The sequence below is a fragment of the Drosophila ficusphila genome, unplaced genomic scaffold (genome assembly GCF_018152265.1).
Source record: "Drosophila ficusphila isolate 14025-0441.05 unplaced genomic scaffold, ASM1815226v1 contig_106, whole genome shotgun sequence".
Classification (NCBI taxonomy): Eukaryota; Metazoa; Arthropoda; class Insecta; order Diptera; family Drosophilidae; genus Drosophila; species Drosophila ficusphila.
Window position 1 is genome coordinate 1,266,407 of NW_025063993.1, and position 19,191 is coordinate 1,285,597.

Below are 19,191 nucleotides of genomic sequence, written 5' to 3' on the forward strand. Positions count from 1 at the left end.
ATTGTCACCAAACACTCTTCGTATAGCCGAACCAACTTTGAGTTTGGCATTCAGAGTTCGCGCGTACAATTGTGAGCAGCAGCGGCGCTGCGCGTGTTGAAAGTCGAGCATCAGTTAAATTAAAATCACCGTTTAAAAAACTGTATTCGGTTTGATTTTGAAAAGTAATTTGTTTATGAAGGTGTGTACTAACGAGGTGGTGCAAAAGCCTTCTAAGATAGTTTTAAGTAAAGGCCTATCTGCAGAACCAAATATCGAGTCGTGAAGTTTTAGCGGGCAACATAAATTTGTGTAGATCTCTTGATTACAGCTTAAAAATAGTGAGATTCCTCGCAGATGGAAAACATGAAACTAAAGAGTCTGTGTTTTTTAGAATTTTGGTCGTTTAACAAGTTAAAACTTTCAAAAATAACAAATAAAAAACATGTTTGAAGGGAACGTTTTTATTAGAGCTCATGATACGCTGTTAAATGTTAAAAGTCCCGTCTTGTGCGGGGCATTGCCAAGTCGAATAATATTTAATGTAGTTGTCAGTGTTTTTTTTTAATATTGTCCCAAGGCGCCGCTGCATTTTGCAATGCAGATGTATGCTCAAACTCACCATACCGGGCACACACCGCAAAACAAGGAGCATGTTGCCACCTAGTCCAAGTTTGCGCAAACACACCACGGCACTGTACTTTTTCTTGGCCTGTTAGCTGATTTTAAAAACCAACCAATAACAACAATTTAGGATTTAAGGCACTGTTCAAAATTTAATATTTAAATGCACTCCACAGAGGCTTGGGCGTTGGGGTTGTGAATAATGTTGGCACAGGAGATTGCACCAACGGAAATTGGCAAACACGCGAACATTATCAGAGGTAAGAGGACAACGAAGACTGGTTAATGCAAATTGTCTACTACATTTTTTTTCCCGTGTAGCTGCCCAGGAGGAACTGGCAAACATGGACGTTCTCGTGTGTGGACGCTGTTTGAGGGCGTACAACTTCGTGGAGGAGTTTCAAGCTCATAAGGAGGACGCTTGTGAAAAGGAAAACGCGAATCTAAAAGAAACTCTTGACTCCAAGCCCACTATTTGGGCTTTCACACTTTGGAAGGCCACTCAGCTTCACACACGCAAAGATGCCAATTCGGGAAACTCGTGGGCCCTTTACCAGCATTGGGTGAAGCTGGATGACAGTGTACGAGAGCCATGGATCGTGGCAGGCAAGACCATTCAGTCTTTCGGCAAAATTGCCCATGGCCAGCTTCAGGACATGCCGGTTCGCATAACCAAGACTGTGGTTAATCCAAACAATAACAACACGTCCAACAGCAATAATAACTCGAGCGTCTCTCCTACAAGAAGTAATTAACATCGAAGAGTTTTTATATAACATATTAAATTTGTTTCCTGTATTCCCAGAATCCCCGGCTGGTAAGCTTCCTACTGTGGCCAACCAGCTGAAGGACACTGAAAACGAACGGCCAAAGTCAAAGCCAGGAACGCCGACACTACCAACAGCTTCCTCTGGAGCAGTCAAGCCTAACAACCGCATCGCCATTCGTATTGACTCCAAGACAGAGCAGCGCACCGAAGAGCCAGTTGAAAAGATAGTGGCAAAGCGATTTAATCCGCGTCGAAAGACCCACGAGTATTTAGTAAAGTGGGTGGATCGCTCGCACCACGAGAACACCTGGGAGGTGATGGCCAACCTTGAACGAGTACCATACTTTCTGCAGATGTTCGAAAAGCAACTGGCGCGACAAAAACTTACTAGGGAGAAGGGTCTGGATGCACTAAAGCGAATGCAGCCACAAGGGTCGTCTTCAAAGGCGGATAATGCCGCTCCACTCAGCCCGGCCTTGGCGCCATCGCAAATATCGCCTTCATCTCGGCCCTCGCGTACTTCCAAAACCAAAGCTATGGACTCGTTTAAGCAGTGGGTCAATGAGACGGGTGGCGGTGATGGTTCCTCTTCGCCATCCTCGGCCAACGAGGATGAATCCGCTACGGAACAAGAATGGCCACCCTCGACGGGGCCAGTCAAGCGCAAGCTTAACCACACCGACTCCAGCGTCGAAGGCAGCGGTCTAAACGACTCGATGGACCTAGAGGACCTTGAAGAGGATCTGCCATCACACACTGTAAAGCGGTTGAAGAACGGAGGAAGCTCCGTGCAGCTGAACAAGCCAAGGGTCCAGTCTACGGAAAAGCAGCAGTCTAAAATTAATGGTAACTCCACAGTGTCGGGAACAGAGCAGAGAATGGGTGAAATTATATACACAGAGGACAGTACCAGCTCGGGAATGTTCAGAAAGCCCGAGATGCCTAACACCCTGCAACTGGTAATTAGTGACAATGATTTTTCTGCACAGCATCAATTTACTAGAGATCTCAAACCCCGTTACAGAAAAAGGAGAAGCCTGAGTGTCCGGTGCGGTATCTCTCACGCTCCGAGGTGGCCAGCAACACGAGAGGTGTTTTCCGTGTTGAAAGTTCTGAGGCATCGGCCTCAGCATCTCCAGCAGCTGCGCCGCCACAGAAGGTCAGCTCTGCACAAGTGACCACAGGAGTACCCAAGCGCCTGCCCATGGCACGGCCAACACACTCCGGCGCTAATTCCCCCATCACTGTGGGCCAGCGACAACAGGTATTGCGCACTCCCGGCCAGGGTCCCACGACAACCGCCATCCAACGTCGACCTGGAATGAGTGGCACAACACAGGTGCGCCAGGGCCTGCAGCAGACACCGGGCCGGGCTCATCCGGGTGGTCGAGTCCTAGCACGTGCTGGTGTTGGAACGCCGCAACAACGTCAGCATCCGCAAACTTTACAGGGCGCTAAAGCAGTGACGCCAGAGCAAAAAATTCTGCAGCTTTCAAAGTCGGGTGACTTGAAAGTTACTCGTAAGGTGGTAACCCGAGAGGAGCTGATGGCCCAGCGTTCTGCTCAGGCCCGCCAGCAACGCCAAGTGCAGGTCCAGCAGCAGTCATCCCATATGCAAAGAATTACTCCTAACCGGCAAAGAATAGCTCCCAAGCCAGCGATCCAGCCAACACCCTTGCAAATGGAGCTGGAGGAGGAGGTGCATCAGCACCAGGCTCAGCTCTGTCCGATTACCGGAAAGCTTATTGGTCAGGAGGAGACACAACTGCAAATGGAGCAGGAGCAGCAGCAAGAGCAACAGCGCGAACAGTTGGAGGCCGCAGCACAGGCGCTCCTAGGCAGTGATCAACAAGTTCTCACCAACGAAGACGGCTCAGCTTTGCTGGTGCGAGGAGAAGATGGCACGGTTTATCAGGTAGCGGGAAAAAATGCGGAAGGTCAAACCATACTTGTCACTCAGGGTCCAGATGGAGAACAGCAATTTGCTTACGTAGCTGCCGCTGAGGGAGAAGAGCAGGATGTTCTGTCTCTTGACCACGCAGTGGCCGAGGCCGTTCAGGCCGGAGAACAGGTTGAGGCGCATGGTGTCACAACGACTTCAGCGGACGGCGAGCAGATTCTTGTGTCCATGACGGAGGAGGAGCTGGCTCAACACCAGGTGCTTCAACAAGCGGAGGCTTCTGCAGCAGGTACCGGAACTCCCGCCACGGCCCAGATCCATATCACGACGTCAGACAGCGATGGCACGGAAGCCCAGATACCAGCCGAGGTGGTACAAGCAGATCTGCCTTCACCGGGTAAGTTTAAAGGGTTGTTTATATACCTAATCTACAATTCATTTTTTGTTTTTCTAGGAGGTACCCGTCGCGTCGTTTTGTTGCTACAGGATGGCACCTTCATGATGACTGAGATGCACGAAGAGCAATTCAAGACGCTCAACATCCCGACGTAAAAACATGTGTATAGTCTCACCACATAGACTTAGGCGTAGTCCATAAGCCCATAATTTTGAAAGGACCTGACGTTGCTAGGTTACTCCCACCTTCAGTTTCGTTTGGCATTAGCCATTCCCCCACGATAGGCCACAAGTATTCATAACCCATGACTCAGGGTCGTGTTTGCTAGTGGTTTTAAAATGATAAGCTTGTCGAGAGCATACCAGGATGCGTCAGGTAACGGCAATAGAGGACGATGGAATAAATTATGCGTATACATACAAAAATTAAAACATTTACCCCTCGGGGCAGATTTTTGCTACTTACCTTAACGATTAAATCGGTTCACTAAAAAATTCTAATGATCCAAACTAGTGAAGGAAGCCCCTTGAGGAATGTTTATGTATTGCGTAATCACAGTTCTGATTTTGTAATAAATTGTTTAAACAAAAAATGCATTTACTTAGCCCGCTCCTAAGCAATGATTGCGTAAAACATGAAATGCCCCTTAACTTTGAACTTGTATAACTTTTAAACACGCAGTTTAGGAACATTTGAGATTCTATAGCGTAGAATCGCATCGCGTCGCAAAATGCAATATGTGCATTTCAGTTGGAAAATTAAGAAACAAAGGCAAACTTAGCAGTAGGTAAAATTACGATAGATATGAATTGTAAATTATTTAAGTAATTTTAATCTAGAGAACTAAACAATATCAGCATGTTTATTCATTCAGAACATACAAAGAGCAACTGCGGGAGAGCAAAACCTAGAATGTTGTAATTAGGAATATCTCAGTCCTTGACATTCGCTTAGACCTTACTTGTATTTCTTCAGAAGCCGAAGCTCCACAGCGGTGCAGATTGATAAGGGATAAAAAATGCCGAACATTAAATTATCGAGCCCAATAAAGAAAAGATTGCAGTCAAATTTGTATTATTTTATCTTTCCGAAACTTAGCAATAAAAAAGCCCACGGTGTCTACACACTGTTCACTGGGTCCAAAGCGCTGTAGCAGGCGCGACTTGGATGCATCCAAATTGGGAAGCACAAGTCCGGGACCACCCCAGCGTGGACTAGCATCCACCAGGCGCAGGTCGGAAAACTTGCTCAGCGCCCAGGCCACCAAGCACTCGCATTCCTCCTCGGTGACAGTGCATGTGCTGTACACAAGGATGCCGCCAGAACGCAGGAGCTGCACAGCCTGCTCGAAAAGCCGACGTTGGATGTTCGGATAAGACTTCAGCACCTTGGCTTGCTTTATTCCGCATGATAGCTGTGGACGATTGCCCAGACCACTGCATGGGGCGTCGAGCAGGATGCGGTCGAAGCTTTCGCGGGGAAACGGAGGCCCTGTGGAACCCTCAATGGCTGCAGGTGCCAGAGCCTTGGTGGAGTCATAAACATGCGCCGAAATGCTCTTGTACTGGGTCAACTTTTGTAGCATGTTGCGCACTCGGCTTGCTGAGTTATCCAGGGCCACCACGAATCCCTGGTCACCCATCAGCTCAGCAATGTGGCCCGTCTTGTTGCCGGGAGCGGCGCACATGTCAAGCACGTGTTCACCTGGCTGTGGGTCTAGGACGCGGACACATACAATGGAAGGCAGGTTCTGCAGCACGGCTTCTTCACTGCTGAGATCCCCCAGAGAGGGCACTCCGCTAACGTTGGACTGCATTTCCACTGCGACTCCAGAGGCGGGCTCGTCGGAGTTGTTGTACAGCTGGTATCGCTGCATCAGTACCTTGCCCGAACCTAGATAGACCTTTTCCGGATTATCGTAGCGGGTGATTGACCCGCGTTTGCATTTTCCAGACAGGTCCGCGTACACGCTGACAAGTTCATGGAGCTGCGTGTGCGACTCCATGGCGAGAACGCCGGGAGCATATATGTGTGCGCCACGCAGCACAGCAGCTCCGCAAGTGGTGTCCACTATGATCTCTTTTCGGGTAGGATCGGCAAAGGCATCTGTATAATGCAAGGCCAGCGGTTCAATGCACAACACTTCCGGTAGGTTCGGTAGCCCATACACCTTCGGGCATCCCTGACCATAGCGTGCGGATAGTTTTTCCTCTAACTTTTTACGGAAACCGTCAATAGTTATGCGCAGTGTGTTTACCCGGTACGTCGTCACTTTTGGTGTCAGGCATAACCATTCTAGCAGTGGAGCAAGTGCAGCCGACTAGACAAAATTGACAAATTATAAAGACAGATTTGCCTAGCACAGCAGCAGGTGTGCGCAATTGGTGAGTGCCTTACCTACATTAACTTTAAGAATCTCTCCCTCCAACAAGGGGTTTCCCAAAAACGGTGTTTTCGGGTAAAACATTTATTTCTATAATTCAAACCACCTGGTTGATTAACGTTTTCGATATCGGTTAAGTAATTCTTTCGATTAATCTTAAGCGATGGCAACACTACCCAAAGTGGTGGAGAAGAGACGTGGCAGCATTTCCTTGAGTTCTCACCACGGCTCTGAGTGCTAGCCATCCCCCTCTTGCACATAGCCCGACAGGCCCTGGGCTGCGCCCATCTCTATCGGCAACGTTTATGTTGGTGAGTTTGCAGTTTTTTCAACGGCAAGTGTATTCTCGGTCGAGTTTTATTTTGCTCTGTGATTTTAGACATTTCCAAGCAGAAGTTTTTAAAATTTCCGCTCAAATACGTGTGCATTTGATTCAAGCAGTTGGTGCGTATGTGTTTTCAGTGGAAGTCCGAGTTTGTATTCGAAAGATTTAGAACCATAGCCAGATTTTGAAGAAATGTGGAATATATAGTTGTGTCCGTATTGGTTTGGGCTAGACGCACACTTACTCGGCTGTGGGGAGTACTGAAAGTACTAGTATTGGAAATCGACTGAATTTATCGCCCAAACTTTGTTTATAATACCTTAGAACCAGGAAGCGGGAACAGATTATTTTCAACATTAAAATTATATTGTCTAAAATTGTAGATAAAAATTATATAACAGCCAATTATTTGTCAACTTCGCCCCACTGAAAACAGTGGTTTGTGTTAATCGACTATCGAACGAGTTTGCTATCGATACGTTTCTTTTCATTATCTTTCTTCGCAATTCGGTGTGTGGTGTGTTTGGTAGCAGAGAAAATTCAATCAAAGAAAAATCTAAGAAAAAACCAGATTACTCGGTAAATAAACGTGCAATGTGCTTCTGAACAAAATAACAGTCTATTTGATAGATAAAAGTGTTATTTGGGACACGAGTCTATGTTGTTTCGAGAAATCAAGGACGGCGACCGACGCATTTCACCAACGTAGAAGAAAAAAGCGTACGTCACTCACACAGGCGTATGCAACCACGTATAAAGTTCAAAGTTGTCCGATCTCGGTCCAAATCGGAACGCACTAGGTCCGTAAGACTTGGCCCATATGAGTAGTTATATTCAGAAGTGTGACGTCGTCGGCATGGAGCTTCGTTTGGAGCTAGAATCAGAGACAGTGACAGGGCGACTCGGCGCAGTTGGCAACTCTGCCGCCTTCGGGTGTGTGAGTTTGTGCGGGGTTTTGGTGTGTTGGTGGGTTTGCCCCGCTTCCCGCAGCTTGAAATTAAAAGCTGCTACGTGTAGTTTTCGATTTCGGCTGCTTCCATCCCAACTATCGTCAGCTGGCACTAGCATCTTTTTTGAGACGTAGGGCGTCTTATCGGGAACTCCACAGAAATCTCTTCTTTGAGTCACCTAAAAAGCTGTAAAAAATGGAATTTGTGTGGGCTAATTGTTGGACTCCTTCAGAAATGGTTTTCAATGGAAGTTTCCGTATGTTTCGTTGGCAACGTTCTGATTTCTGTGTGGAATGCTCGATGAAAACATCATTTGGATTGCATATACCAGTCTGTTCGATTTTTATTTTACCGATGATTCACTGCATAGTTTGAAACCCCTCTCGTCCGCCCATTCAATGTAGCTGAAAACTGCGAATAACCTGAGCACCGGTCTTATCATTTACTCACTTTCCAGTCCGCACGTTTCTTAAATACACTGGGTAAAATGGTCGATGAGAGAGGGGTGGTGGAAATTGGGCTGCCGGCCACAGGGCGCCGTCATCGTTCTATACTAAAAATCAATATCTTATCAATTGTGTTTCCTACATCCTCCCATTTTACGTTATTAATAAATAAGCAATTAATTATATAAACAACTTTTTAGAGTCTGGGCCGCTTAAACTCAGATAAAATAAAAAAACATCGTTATTGCAATAAAGTAAAACGTTATTTCGTTAGCCTCTTCCGGTTTTTGTGTTATGACTCACTTGTGGCTAATATCAACACGTCAGATCGGTGGGGTAACACAAGCCATTCAAAAACAACATACAATCTTTGCTACGCTTGTCATTTAAGCCAGTTACAATCGCTAGGCTCGCCTTGTATCATCTGCCCAATTGATAATGCTCTGCTATAACTGGATCCGATCGGCTTCTTTGCAGATTTCCCAGTCCGAGCACACAAGTCCGCAGTTTGCATATTCTGATCGGTATCGCAACTCGGATTTGAACTTGTCATAATTCCAGCCAGCAAGCAGCAAGCAGGCCAACCAGAGATTCGAATTTCTACGAAACCTCCTGAGCATCGGAAAGACAAACAGCAGCCATGGGAAATGTATTCGCAAACCTGTTTAAAGGCCTCTTCGGCAAAAAGGAAATGAGGATATTGATGGTCGGTTTGGATGCCGCTGGTAAAACCACAATTCTGTACAAACTCAAATTAGGCGAAATTGTTACAACGATACCCACCATTGGTAAGTGTTTCAGCACCCCTAACGCATTAATGCATTCGTATCTAACATCTTCCGATTTCCTACTAGGTTTCAATGTGGAGACTGTAGAATACAAGAATATTAGCTTTACAGTGTGGGATGTGGGCGGCCAAGATAAAATTCGTCCCCTGTGGAGGCACTATTTCCAGAACACACAAGTAAGTATGATTCCAGCTGCTCCCCAGATTAAATTTGATTCTAGATGATGTTAACAACTTGTAATGAATCTCACTGTGATTATTCAAAGTTTTTTTGTTTCAAGACGGGACTGATGCTCATAAATCCAAAAAAAATTTTTACCTAGAGTTGTGGTACCTTGAGTAACGATTTCATTTTGCCTTTTTAAGGGTCTTATATTCGTCGTGGACAGCAATGACCGAGAGCGCATCGGGGAGGCGAGAGAAGAGTTGATGCGTATGCTGGCGGAGGACGAGCTGAGGGATGCAGTTTTACTAATATTCGCCAACAAACAGGTGGGTTTCGTGGCAATATTACTTTTACAAGCAATAAAATTATTTTCACCTGCTAATGCACTTATGTTGACAAAATGTTAATGCGCCATTTCGTTTTAATTTTATATCAGGATCTGCCAAATGCAATGAATGCGGCCGAGATCACCGACAAGCTCGGCTTGCACTCACTCAGAAACCGCAACTGGTACATCCAGGCGACGTGTGCAACCAGCGGCGATGGCCTCTACGAGGGACTTGACTGGCTGTCCAACCAATTGAAGAACGCTAATCGCTAATTAAACACACTACAACTAAAGCAACAATATGAATACAACTAACTCTGATTTCAAGCAAGCCGATGCAGTAAACCAGCAACCAAAACCACGGAAAGAGCGGCTGTAGAACATCAAACAGACGGCAAACGGTGGATATGGACATCAGAAGGAATTATCACAAAAACAGCAGCGGCAACAACACCAACAACAAGAGCAGCAGATCTTCGCATAACTTAATGGGCTCCTTCTGTCCATATTTCCAAACTGAAATTGTTTATTGAATTGCAAAAACAAAACTTTTCAAGCAGCATATAAAGAACGCTATAATTTAATTTAAATTCGTATACATAATTATTGGATGTTTAAAGCAAAACAGTAAAAGAGAACCCCAACCAATCACAAGAGAAAGGAAAACTATAGTATATGGTATAAAAATGTCTTTTTAAGTTATTTTTGTCCTCTCCCTACCCCTCATCAATATATATTTCTTTTTAATTTTATAAATATAAAATATAATATTAATGAGAAAAAACTGTAATTGTAATTGCTCTTTAAAAATACAACAAAAACCATTTTAATTTTTAATCCTTTCGTTTCTTGTTGTCGCTTGGCCACGCAAATCCATAAAAACTCACGCATACACATAAGCACATATAAAAAGGACAGTACTTCTTAAAAGGTAATTCAAAATAAAATTTACATATTAAAGAACACATTCGTCCTGCTGAAGATTATTCCACTGCATTTTACAAAATCTGTGCGAAGACATCTCTGCCTATCGATACCAAAATGCCATTCACCTCAGTTGCCCATCGTAATTTGGCAACACTGTTTGAAAGTCAAAGTTCGACGTTCGACAGCACTGGGCAACCAATTGGTGTTAAAAGGCCGAAAATTTTCATTTAATTCTGTTAATCAGCGACAAATTTAAATACAAGATAAACGCAGAATGTCAGCCAAGCAAAATTCGAAAAAGTTTAAGTGGGCGTTGGACTTCAACGTTAGGTAAAAGTGGATGTCATTTAGTTGGGACACCTTTTCACGTTTGCTTTTTACTCGGCAGCAAAAACGCTGATATTCCCTCTCCGCTGGGTTACAATCCCTCTGCCCTGGTAAACCAAAGCGAAGTGGTTCGCGACCAGCGCCTAGTGATCAAGAAATCCTGGGACCTCGCCTTAGGACCTCTTAAGAACGTGAGTACCAAGCCGCAATGAAGTTCCCTGGATAACCTTTGGATTCCCTCAGATACCCATGAACCTGTTCATCATGTACATGTCGGGCAACTCGATCTCCATTTTCCCCATCATGATGGTCGGCATGATGCTAATTCGGCCCATCAAGGCAATCTTCACTACCCAGGTGACGTCGAAAATGGCCGAGGGCGCCCAAGGAACTGGCCAGCGCATCGTCTATTTCCTGGGCAACCTGGCTAACGTGGCCATGGCTCTTTACAAATGCCACAGCATGGGCTTATTGCCCACCCACGCCTCCGACTGGCTCGCCTTCGTTCAGCCGCAAACGCGCCTGGAGTATTATGGCGGGGGAGTGTCCTTTGTCTAGGCTTACACATGTAACATCGCTTTATTTGATAATAGATAAATTTGTTTAACATCAAAACGAGAACTCATCGCACCAGTCAGTCATCCAGTATCTTTTTAGCCTCCTTTTTGATGTCGTCCACAAGTTTCTCACCAGCGGATCTGTGGAAGAAGTACACTTGGTTTTATTTCCGCTTTTTTATTTTTGAAGCTAATTTCAGTAGTTGCAAATGATTTCGTAAAATCCTTTGAAATCTTTTTGAATAACCGCCATAAATATTTTCTTGCAGTTTTTATTTTAAATATAAATTTTTTAAAAGAATCCAATGTGGAAGCCAAAAAAGAGCTCGACACAGGTGGGCGTCCACCTATCGAGACGGCACAGCTTCTTTTTATAATAAAACTTTTCCTCATGGCCACAAATTTTATATAAGCCAAAAAAGAGCGATTTAATTGAGCGATTTTTACAAATGAAATTACAAAAAGACGCTCAAAAAGTTCATTAGAATTTAGTGACGGTTAGGTTTTCCAAGTATAAAACTACCAAGGCTGTTACTTGTTCTTGCTTTGGTCAACCAGCTCCTTCACTTTTTCGTTCAGACGCTGGATCAACTTCTGCGGATCATCTACCCGGGGGACCTAAACGGGACAGGATTAGAACAGTTTACAATAAATTTAGTAGAAGGATGCTTACCTCATAGTTCTGCGAAACGTAGATGCCCGTATAAACCCCGGCGCCAAAGGTCAACTGAAATAAAACAAAGAAGAATATCAGAATTGGTGCGAGATAAGCATCTGCTTTAAAGTTGCTTTTCGTGTAACCCCTATACCAAAGGGGCATCTCTCAAGCTGACCGTAGAAAAGCACAGCACCCTTTTGAAGGTCCAAAAACGTTTTTTGGGGCAACACGGCAGAGGTTCTCGTATTTCCGGGGGACAGCAAGTGTTCGTGGAACGGGATTGTCCGCCAGACTGGAGCCTCATCACTCGCATTCCAAGTCCGAGTAGTTTCATTTCGGTTTCCAGGGGAATAAAAACAATTAATTTGGAAAGTTTGTGTTGTTTTTCAAAATGTCGATCTGAAAATTCCTGTTGACTAAGTGGAGTAAACGTAAATCCCAAAGAGAAGCTGATTTTTCTATTTGCTTAATACTAAAGCTGATCGGATCTTATATTCTCTTGAATCCAAGTCCAAAGGAACCATTTGTGGAAAAATTTTTATATAAGCGCATAATTCGCCAAAGAGCCAAACAGAAGCAACGAAAATTGTAAGTCTAGAAACTTATGATAAGATGATTTTTATTTTTTTATTTTCATATTTTTTCTCCACTTATAGTGTCCGTCCGGGTATTGCGACGAAAACTCGATGGCTTGATTGGTCCCCAGACAGGCTTATACACTTATATCCTTTTGCTTAGTGCGTCTTCCGGGCATCGCTATAAGCAGATTCTACTGTATTTGCTTTGTTTAAAAAAAGTATACTGTATACCTTTAAGTTTTGGCAATCGTTTCCAATTACCGACCACCTTTAATGTCGTAGTAGGCTACATTTTCGTTAATTTGGCTCGTAATGCTAACAAAATATTTAATACCAACAAACAAAAAAAAAAAACTGAATACAAAACCTACACCTAAGGATACAAATTTTTTTAGGCCCTTTCGTCTTGATAACAGATTTAGCCCACTGTGCAGTGGCGCGTCATCGCCGTAAAAAGACCAACAACAGCTGAGAATTTATGTATTACGTTCCCATTTATGTATATGTTTTGGGATATCCATAACTTCACAGGTGAATAGCTTGGTTAGGGCAAGCTTAATCCGCCAGAAAAGACTTACCAAAAACTTCAGCATTGTCGAGTAATGGAAAGCGCCTTTGTCGCCTGCAACCGCCAGTGTGAGAGTGAGAATGTGCAAAAGAAACGTCAAAAATGCGAATGAGAGCGGTGGTTGACAGCAGCTGACTGGCTCTCTGCGACTCTCCCAGCTGTGATTAGATAATCGGTGTCGAGCTGATAACGCTTTTGCAGTTACTGCTTTTCGCACTGCACTTTCACTAAAATTTGTCGTTATAGAGGTTGAGGTCACCGACTGCGAACTATTTTGCTCTGCGGATGTGGTGGAAATAACAAGCAAGGGCAATGCAAGGGAAATCGAATCGCTTAGTGGCCAAAAATAAAACCTGTTTGTGGTTGCCACTGTCTTGACTAAAACATTCATTTACACACTTTGGCCGGGTTTTTACAGTTCTCCTGATGGATTTTTTCGTTTTGATTTAGGCGCCATTGCTTTCGGTGTTTTTCAACACTATTAGCACTTACAGGCGAAGTACAGACCAGCCTCAGAAATGTTAACTGACGAAAATAATTTTTTATTACGTAAACAAAATGTTGGCTTCTTCAATTTAACAAAATCGTGACTAAACCAAATGTAAATACCTTCTCGTTTGACCTGTACTATTAAAATGAAAAATAAAAACGGGATCAATTAAAAGAAATGTTTTCACTTGGACGAATACTGTACAGTATTTTTAAAATTATATAGAAAATTGATGTGTTGATCTTAGCAAGGTTCCACTGTAAATAAAAGATACATTTTTGCCGAACGAATGGCGATTTAATGTTACTTTTAAAGCTATCTCTGTAAACAAGTTTAATCTTTGCAGGGCTTTCACTTTAACTTAGAGCTATAAATGTATGTTTGAAGTTGTCCTTTCGATTAGGCCAAGACCGCCGGGCGGGTTTTCAGGTAAACGAACAATACCAGGAAAACAGCAAGCACCCCCACCGCGGGCAGCACTACAGTGCGGATTTTGGCCTGGCTCTCGAGGTTGTCCAGCTTGCGCTCCTTTTTCTGCTTGCGCGTCTCCTTGACCTTTCCCTTCAGCTGACGCATCTCGATCCTGTGTGGTTGCGATTAATGGTTCCCTTAATCTGACCTACACGCTGCTGACGTGTGTAATTCTGTGGAGTGCGTGTGCGTGGAACAACAAAACAGAGAGCGATGCGCTGGCTCTTTCTGCCGCTCAACAAGTTGTTTCTGGGCCGAAGAAGAAGAAGAAGAGTTCGGTGGGATTGGTATCTAGCTGGCAGTTTTTTATAGCTAACGTTTAAGGTTTACGCTCAGTCAGCTTTTTGTCAATAAACAGTGCTGACATTGCCTGCCAGTGCTGGGATTGTCTGCCAGTGCTGCCAATTTTGAATGATTGGCGCGCGTTTTAAATTACGTTTTTGGGATCAAAACGCAGAGGTTAATCTACTGTCTATAAATATAAATTTAAGCTTAAAATTTATCATAGATATTTGAAATGTGATTAATATTACGGTATAAATGTAACTGTTTTAAAAAAATTAATTGCTTGATTTGTTTAAGAAATTTTTTGCTATGAAATAAAATCATTTTGTATAATCTGAGTGGTTAGCTCAATAGTGCAGGAATTTCCTGAGTACATAACCCGCCGAGTGGGCCATCTCTTGTTATCGGCTTTAAGCGTGGCCCGCCGACACGAGCGTTGGCACAGCGCTTTGCACGAACCTAACCCATATTTCCCTTTAATTAGCCAGTCGCCCGCTAAGCCCTTTAACTGCGCCCTGCCCGCAGACACCGGATATGCCGGCAACTGTTGCACCTTCACCTCTAAATGCGATTTCGAAAATGTTTGAGCAGTTCCAAATGCTCTTAGGGGTCGGGTCGCTGCCGTTGCCGACTGGCCAGTCACTGCCTTGGCTTCTGCCCCCGTTCATTCTGCCCCGCTGCCGGTCTGCAATTGCGGCTGCTGGACACCTGATGAAGCAATAATAATGCAGAACGCTGGCCGGGAACCGTGGCCAATCAGTTGGGACGCACTGCCAAGTTTGTGCATCGGTAATGAAGCCGAGGCCTCGGGGCCCGGCGCGCATTTCGGCATCTAATTTCGCCCATTTCCATAAACGGCAACCCGATCAGTTTGGACACGGATTATTGGCAACTATTTAGTCCCGGCCCCAAAAAGGCCCAGAGCGGCCGTCAGCAGCCCGTCAGATTGGCCTCGCTGCGCACCCGGCTGTCCGAAAGCTGTGTTCCCGACCAGATCTAGTCCGAGTTTCCTGGTTCTGGCCAGCGCTAACACGACTCTCGGCCCGATCGTTAGCCGGCTAGCACACATAGTTGTGTTGTCGTTGATTGGTCAGACCGATCGGTCAGTCCCTCTGTCCGCCCGTCCGTCCTGAGAGTCCGTCGTCGGGGTCCGGACTCCATCTCTTAGTTAAACTCCTTGTTTTGATTGCCAAGTCGTAAAATGATGGATTACCGAGTTGGGACTTACTCCTTGTTACGGTCATAATAGATTATCTCTGCTCACTCATTGTCAGAGCTGCTGCGCCCGAACTGCCCCGCCCCCCGAGTCTTCTTCTAGCCGCTCGTTAGGTTCCGACGGGCGGACACAGCCACCGTTTGGCGAGCGGCTTGTGAGCCTCGATTCGTTGACGTCGCAAGATTTGGCATGCTGATGGAGCAGGCCTAATCACATGGCCTCCGATCGCACGATGTGCAGGCGCGCAATTAAAAGCAATGTAACAAATGTGTCCATATCAATTTTCACTTTAGTTCTGAATAGTTTTTAGGTATGCTATTCTATTTGCAATTCGTAGAAGTGCCAGATTAACAACATTTATCAACATTCAAACTGCTTATCTATCCAGTTTATTTCGAATAAATCTATGACTTATTTGTAAATACATCAAACAGATGCTTTATTCCGCGTTCAAGTTAGAAATAATAAAGAAAGACCCGTAAATACCTTCTAAGTTTCCAGTTAAATTCTTTGCAATATAATTATGCACGCACAATGTCCAAAAACTGAATGATTTTTTTGTAATATTCAAATAATTTGGTAAAACCAAACTCGACAAACCATGGAAAACTAGTGAACTGATTCAATTTGGATAGAACAGCCCGGGATGAAAAGTGTATTGCAGTAAACGAAGAAGGAATCAAGATTCAATCCGAGTAGCCAGTAACTAGCCCAAGTAGGCGGGGTAGTACTGGGGCGTGGCCGCGAAGGCAGTTGTCTGCAGCGGGGCAGCGATGACCTTGGCGAAGGTCGCCGGCCGGACGAATCCCACGGCTCCCGCCGGATAGTATGCGATGGTGGGAGTCAGCGGGACCGCCGGCAGAGGAGCGGGCGCAGGAGCCGCCCTGTCCGGGGTCACCTCCACCTCCACCTCCTCGGCGGCGTCGTCGAGGTCCTCGCGCGCCTCGCTGTTGGCCACCAGGCGCGCGGGCTTCGGCTGGACGGCCGGCAGGCCGAACTGCCTGGCTGGCCTGAAGCCGGCTGCCGGATAGGATGCCGCCCCCGGCTGCTGGCGAGCCTCCGCCCGCACCAGGCCGAGCAGGAGGAGAGCGGCGAGCAGCCAGACAACCGACGAGCTGAGTGCCATTGCGATGACTATGGGGAGCTGGGTCGGCGGCCGGACTTTATACGGACCGACCGGGAGCACGCACGCCCCGAAATCGGTTTTGACATTGACCCCAAAAGCGAAGCAGTGGCCGAGTGACGAACAAATCACCTGATGCACCAGCGAGCAGTGCAAGCGTCGCCCATCAATATGCAGCCAATGTTCTAATGTCCCCTTGCCTGTTGTCGCCATTTGATTCGGTCATTTTCCCGCGGTGAGTGGTCAGTGGTCAGTGGTCACTGGCCAGCTGATTATGCAGATCGCGCCAGCAGCAGTTTTGTCACGTCCGCGCCGACACCGTAAATTAAGCCATTTGCTCCGGCGGGGGCACCCGAAAGTGCGGGGAGGGGCCACCGACATAATGGCCTGCCCACCGATCGGGTCGCTCTGCGCGGACTCCGCTGGAAATTGTTTTAGATCGCGCGGCCCGGCTGGCTATTTGTCCGGATCGCTGCTCGCTAATCAATACAAATCGGCTCCATTTGGGCCCGGGCCAGGAGGAGACTCCCCGGACCGCGTCGCATAAATTCGCCATAAGTTAGGCGCTCCTCCGGCGAACGGCGATGAGAAACGCTCCATAAATCCAGGCGGAATGGCGGCCACTGGCTGCCCGAGTTGTCCAGCCCAATATTTACAGCAATTTCAATAAAAATGCAGCAGCTAATTGATGTAATTAATTTATTAAATTACATTTGCCACTTTTTGCCGCCGCTCCGGCAGGCGAGCGCCTTGCCCCTTCCCTCGCGGCGACTCGATGGGAGGCCTCCACAAACGGACAGAAATTGGCAGTCGCCAGTGGCAGTGGCAGTTGGCAGTTGGCAGTCAGTTTATGGGCCGCAGCAACTGCGTTCGGGCCGAGCAACTGGCAAGAGAGATGTGCCGTCATTAGCATGTGCCGGCAGCCTGCCGACGGGAGTCGAGTAACGCATCGGGGGCAACTGTACCTCGTTCGATTAACGTTCTGCCATTGTTAATTGGCGGGACTCGCTCCCATCTGCAGTCCGAAATTGGTTTTCCAGATCATTGTTCGTGCGTCATTTCGGCCAGGATGGCTGCGTAATTGTGGCGCATTCTAATCTGGCTCGCATGCCCCGGCTCCCAGCCAGCAGCAACCAACTAGCAGCAACCAGCAACAAGCAACTAGCAACTAGCAACCAGCCACCAGTCACGGGTTCATTTGCACAAATGGAGGCTGCCGCCCATGTCTGTGGCTCTTCTCGGAACTCCAGCGGAGTCCGTGTCCAGGCGAAAACTGGGCGTCATATTTCAAGGCGATCGGGGGCCACTCCTGCGTCCACGCATGCCCCGGCTTTAGATTCAGATCCAGATGCAGATGCAGAACCATCCCCATCCTCATCTCCATCGCCGTCTCCATTCCGATTTGTGTGGACGCGGGAGCTCTGAATTGATGCGCCCGGTGCACTCACAATTAATATTCGGCCAGGCCGAAGAGGCGGCTGCTGGAGTCCGGCCAGAGATTTCTCTAATGCCCGCCCGCCCGGTTTCCAGGCGCTATCACGTGATTTATTTTCTCTTTTAGTGTCTTTTATTTTATGATTTATGCAGCCACCGTCCGAGCAGCGCACTCGTTCGCCGCGTTATGTCCTGCACTGTACCTCACTGTGCTGCTGGTGATCATCCCGGCCGCAATTGTGCTGCTCGTCACGTTCCTGGCCACGACGATCTGCTGACTCAGGCTCCCCCTTGAGCCGCCAACTGGCCAAGTGGCCAAATGGCAGAAATAGACAAAGGCGGCGTTAACGACAATTGCGCACTAATTATCGCCTCTTGCGATGCGGCGGGTTGTGGCGACGAGGGATTGCGGATCGGAGATCGGGGACTGGGACTCTGAAAAGCATTCCTGGCGGGCGTGAATTGAATTCCCCGCATCATGGCTGCTGGTGATGAATGCCTGCTAGAGGACTGCCACCTGTCGGGTGCTCGACGGCCGCCGGTAACTACTTCATTTGGAGACGAATGCCGCTCCGCTGCCGCCGGGTCGCGATTTGATTTATGGCGCTGGAAATTAAAGCTGCGCACACTTCTGCGTGAGTTGCAGGAATGCGGCCCGCTCATTAGCCGGACAATGCGTCGCTATTTGGGCTAGGGCTAGGTCCTCGCAGGTATTGTCCGTCATGGTCGCTAACGGCGATTGGCCAACGCGGAAGCACTGGGCCCCATAATGGCATTTGGCCAGCCAGAGGTCCATCTTCGGCTGCGGAACCCATCCAGCCAGCATTCAAAACCGCTGAGCCAGACCGAAGACACACGAACATGGCTGGTGTAAGGTGTCAGTTATCGCCACTGACAACTGTCAGAGCAGAAGACCACACGGGCTCTAGTTCCGATCGCCAATAGAGAGTCGTCTGCTGAAACAAGCCCGGGACACGCAGCTTTTCAATTAGCCCGCATGCAACGGGTGGTTGGAGTCCGAAGGCGCATGCGATAACTCAGGAACTGCCTGGCAGCGTTCCACATTTGGCTCGGCCCAATAGCACCCCGCCCGGCGAGATCCAATGCAAATCAGCTGTCAGTCAGTCAGTCAGCTACTTGCCAGCCACCGTTGGCTCTTTCGGGCGGAGTGGGCCAGTGCTATTTAGCCACTTGCCAGGAGATCAATGGAGCGTTGACTTGGCCACGTGTCTCCGCCGGCGGCGTGTTAACTCGAGTGTGCCACCGTCCCGGTGTTTGTCACTTGAGATGCAGGACCGGATTGGGGGCGCCTTTGTCTCCGCTCGGCCTGCCGCTTTCCCGAGGGCGCCATCTCATTTGCATCTCGCCGTTGTGGTTATTCAAGGGCGCGTGGATCTGTTTGGTGTCGATTGCCGTTGTTCTTTTCACCTCCTGCTGCCAATTTTAAGTCCCTTACAGAGAGAGAAAGGGAGTATTCGTTAATAAAAAACCAGTAATAGGAAA

The 19,191-nt window shown here is 47.0% G+C and overlaps 7 protein-coding genes across 12 annotated transcripts; 3 read left to right on the plus strand and 4 right to left on the minus strand.

Annotated features, from left to right (window-relative positions):
* Positions 1-35: 35 nt before the first annotated feature.
* On the plus strand, positions 36-4,737 carry LOC108088772 (myb-like protein Q). Its single transcript, XM_017186724.2, has 6 exons — positions 36-181; positions 780-863; positions 925-1,350; positions 1,409-2,331; positions 2,397-3,669; positions 3,727-4,737. Exons 2-6 carry the CDS (start codon positions 806-808, stop codon positions 3,822-3,824), a joined length of 2,778 nt encoding a protein of 925 aa, XP_017042213.1. The 5' UTR covers positions 36-181; positions 780-805; the 3' UTR covers positions 3,825-4,737.
* LOC108088774 (tRNA (cytosine(72)-C(5))-methyltransferase NSUN6) lies at positions 4,435-6,363 on the minus strand. Of its 2 annotated transcripts, none has more exons than XM_017186728.1 (2): positions 6,071-6,363; positions 4,435-5,989 (listed from the first exon to the last, which is right to left on the minus strand). In XM_017186728.1, exons 1-2 carry the CDS (start codon positions 6,134-6,136, stop codon positions 4,733-4,735), a joined length of 1,323 nt encoding a protein of 440 aa, XP_017042217.1. In that variant the 5' UTR covers positions 6,137-6,363; the 3' UTR covers positions 4,435-4,732. The 2 variants fall into 2 exon arrangements, 1 of the variants encoding a protein (XP_017042217.1); XR_001771239.1 differs by having other exon boundaries at positions 5,874-5,989; positions 6,067-6,363.
* A 7-nt stretch (positions 6,364-6,370) lies between these two features.
* On the plus strand, positions 6,371-10,311 carry LOC108088777 (ADP-ribosylation factor 1). Of its 3 annotated transcripts, none has more exons than XM_017186734.2 (5): positions 6,371-6,496; positions 8,251-8,561; positions 8,628-8,737; positions 8,927-9,052; positions 9,163-10,311. In XM_017186734.2, exons 2-5 carry the CDS (start codon positions 8,414-8,416, stop codon positions 9,325-9,327), a joined length of 549 nt encoding a protein of 182 aa, XP_017042223.1. In that variant the 5' UTR covers positions 6,371-6,496; positions 8,251-8,413; the 3' UTR covers positions 9,328-10,311. The 3 variants fall into 3 exon arrangements, with proteins under 3 accessions (XP_017042223.1, XP_017042222.1, XP_017042224.1); XM_017186733.2 differs by lacking the exon at positions 6,371-6,496 and adding an exon at positions 6,843-6,956; XM_017186735.2 differs by lacking the exon at positions 6,371-6,496 and adding an exon at positions 7,013-7,097.
* On the plus strand, positions 10,196-10,929 carry LOC108088779 (ER membrane protein complex subunit 4). The gene is made up of 3 exons (XM_017186736.2): positions 10,196-10,311; positions 10,370-10,499; positions 10,552-10,929. The coding sequence occupies exons 1-3, from the start codon at positions 10,256-10,258 to the stop codon at positions 10,864-10,866; spliced, it is 501 nt and encodes a 166-aa protein (XP_017042225.1). The 5' UTR covers positions 10,196-10,255; the 3' UTR covers positions 10,867-10,929.
* Positions 10,869-12,787, minus strand: LOC108088776. Of its 3 annotated transcripts, none has more exons than XM_017186730.2 (4): positions 12,680-12,787; positions 11,539-11,592; positions 11,401-11,483; positions 10,869-11,006 (listed from the first exon to the last, which is right to left on the minus strand). In XM_017186730.2, the coding sequence occupies exons 1-4, from the start codon at positions 12,692-12,694 to the stop codon at positions 10,943-10,945; spliced, it is 216 nt and encodes a 71-aa protein (XP_017042219.1). In that variant the 5' UTR covers positions 12,695-12,787; the 3' UTR covers positions 10,869-10,942. The 3 variants fall into 3 exon arrangements, with proteins under 3 accessions (XP_017042219.1, XP_017042220.1, XP_017042221.1); XM_017186731.2 differs by lacking the exon at positions 12,680-12,787 and adding an exon at positions 11,699-11,997; XM_017186732.2 differs by lacking the exons at positions 10,869-11,006; positions 12,680-12,787 and adding an exon at positions 11,699-11,980 and having other exon boundaries at positions 11,268-11,483.
* On the minus strand, positions 10,869-13,884 carry LOC108088780 (single-pass membrane and coiled-coil domain-containing protein 4 homolog). The gene is made up of 4 exons (XM_043207918.1): positions 12,680-13,884; positions 11,539-11,592; positions 11,389-11,483; positions 10,869-11,006 (listed from the first exon to the last, which is right to left on the minus strand). Exon 1 carries the CDS (start codon positions 13,733-13,735, stop codon positions 13,559-13,561), a length of 177 nt encoding a protein of 58 aa, XP_043063853.1. The 5' UTR covers positions 13,736-13,884; the 3' UTR covers positions 10,869-11,006; positions 11,389-11,483; positions 11,539-11,592; positions 12,680-13,558.
* A 1,547-nt stretch (positions 13,885-15,431) lies between these two features.
* LOC108088760 lies at positions 15,432-16,257 on the minus strand. The gene has a single exon (XM_017186709.2). It carries the CDS (start codon positions 16,255-16,257, stop codon positions 15,838-15,840), a length of 420 nt encoding a protein of 139 aa, XP_017042198.1. The 3' UTR covers positions 15,432-15,837.
* Positions 16,258-19,191: the final 2,934 nt, after the last annotated feature.

What these genes read in the sequence shown, in the direction of transcription:
- LOC108088772 (XM_017186724.2), top strand. Translation starts at nt 806, where the DNA reads ATGTTGGCACAGGAGATTGCACCAACGGAAATTGGCAAACACGCGAAC. An exon ending in GAGCGTCTCTCCTACAAGAA is followed by an intron (nt 1,351 to 1,408) that starts GTAATTAACATC and finishes CTGTATTCCCAG; the next exon opens with AATCCCCGGCTGGTAAGCTT. An exon ending in TGCCTAACACCCTGCAACTG is followed by an intron (nt 2,332 to 2,396) that starts GTAATTAGTGAC and finishes ACCCCGTTACAG; the next exon opens with AAAAAGGAGAAGCCTGAGTG.
- LOC108088774 (XM_017186728.1), bottom strand. Translation starts at nt 6,136, where the DNA reads ATGTTTTACCCGAAAACACCGTTTTTGGGAAACCCCTTGTTGGAGGGA. An exon ending in GAGAGATTCTTAAAGTTAAT is followed by an intron (nt 5,990 to 6,070) that starts GTAGGTAAGGCA and finishes AATTTTGTCTAG; the next exon opens with TCGGCTGCACTTGCTCCACT.
- LOC108088777 (XM_017186734.2), top strand. Translation starts at nt 8,414, where the DNA reads ATGGGAAATGTATTCGCAAACCTGTTTAAAGGCCTCTTCGGCAAAAAG. An exon ending in ACTATTTCCAGAACACACAA is followed by an intron (nt 8,738 to 8,926) that starts GTAAGTATGATT and finishes TGCCTTTTTAAG; the next exon opens with GGTCTTATATTCGTCGTGGA. An exon ending in TAATATTCGCCAACAAACAG is followed by an intron (nt 9,053 to 9,162) that starts GTGGGTTTCGTG and finishes ATTTTATATCAG; the next exon opens with GATCTGCCAAATGCAATGAA.
- LOC108088779 (XM_017186736.2), top strand. Translation starts at nt 10,256, where the DNA reads ATGTCAGCCAAGCAAAATTCGAAAAAGTTTAAGTGGGCGTTGGACTTC. An exon ending in GCGTTGGACTTCAACGTTAG is followed by an intron (nt 10,312 to 10,369) that starts GTAAAAGTGGAT and finishes TTTACTCGGCAG; the next exon opens with CAAAAACGCTGATATTCCCT. An exon ending in CCTTAGGACCTCTTAAGAAC is followed by an intron (nt 10,500 to 10,551) that starts GTGAGTACCAAG and finishes GGATTCCCTCAG; the next exon opens with ATACCCATGAACCTGTTCAT.
- LOC108088776 (XM_017186731.2), bottom strand. Translation starts at nt 11,857, where the DNA reads ATGAAACTACTCGGACTTGGAATGCGAGTGATGAGGCTCCAGTCTGGC. An exon ending in GGGTGCTGTGCTTTTCTACG is followed by an intron (nt 11,593 to 11,698) that starts GTCAGCTTGAGA and finishes GTTTTATTTCAG; the next exon opens with TTGACCTTTGGCGCCGGGGT. An exon ending in ACGTTTCGCAGAACTATGAG is followed by an intron (nt 11,484 to 11,538) that starts GTAAGCATCCTT and finishes TGTCCCGTTTAG; the next exon opens with GTCCCCCGGGTAGATGATCC.
- LOC108088780 (XM_043207918.1), bottom strand. Translation starts at nt 13,735, where the DNA reads ATGCGTCAGCTGAAGGGAAAGGTCAAGGAGACGCGCAAGCAGAAAAAG.
- LOC108088760 (XM_017186709.2), bottom strand. Translation starts at nt 16,257, where the DNA reads ATGGCACTCAGCTCGTCGGTTGTCTGGCTGCTCGCCGCTCTCCTCCTG.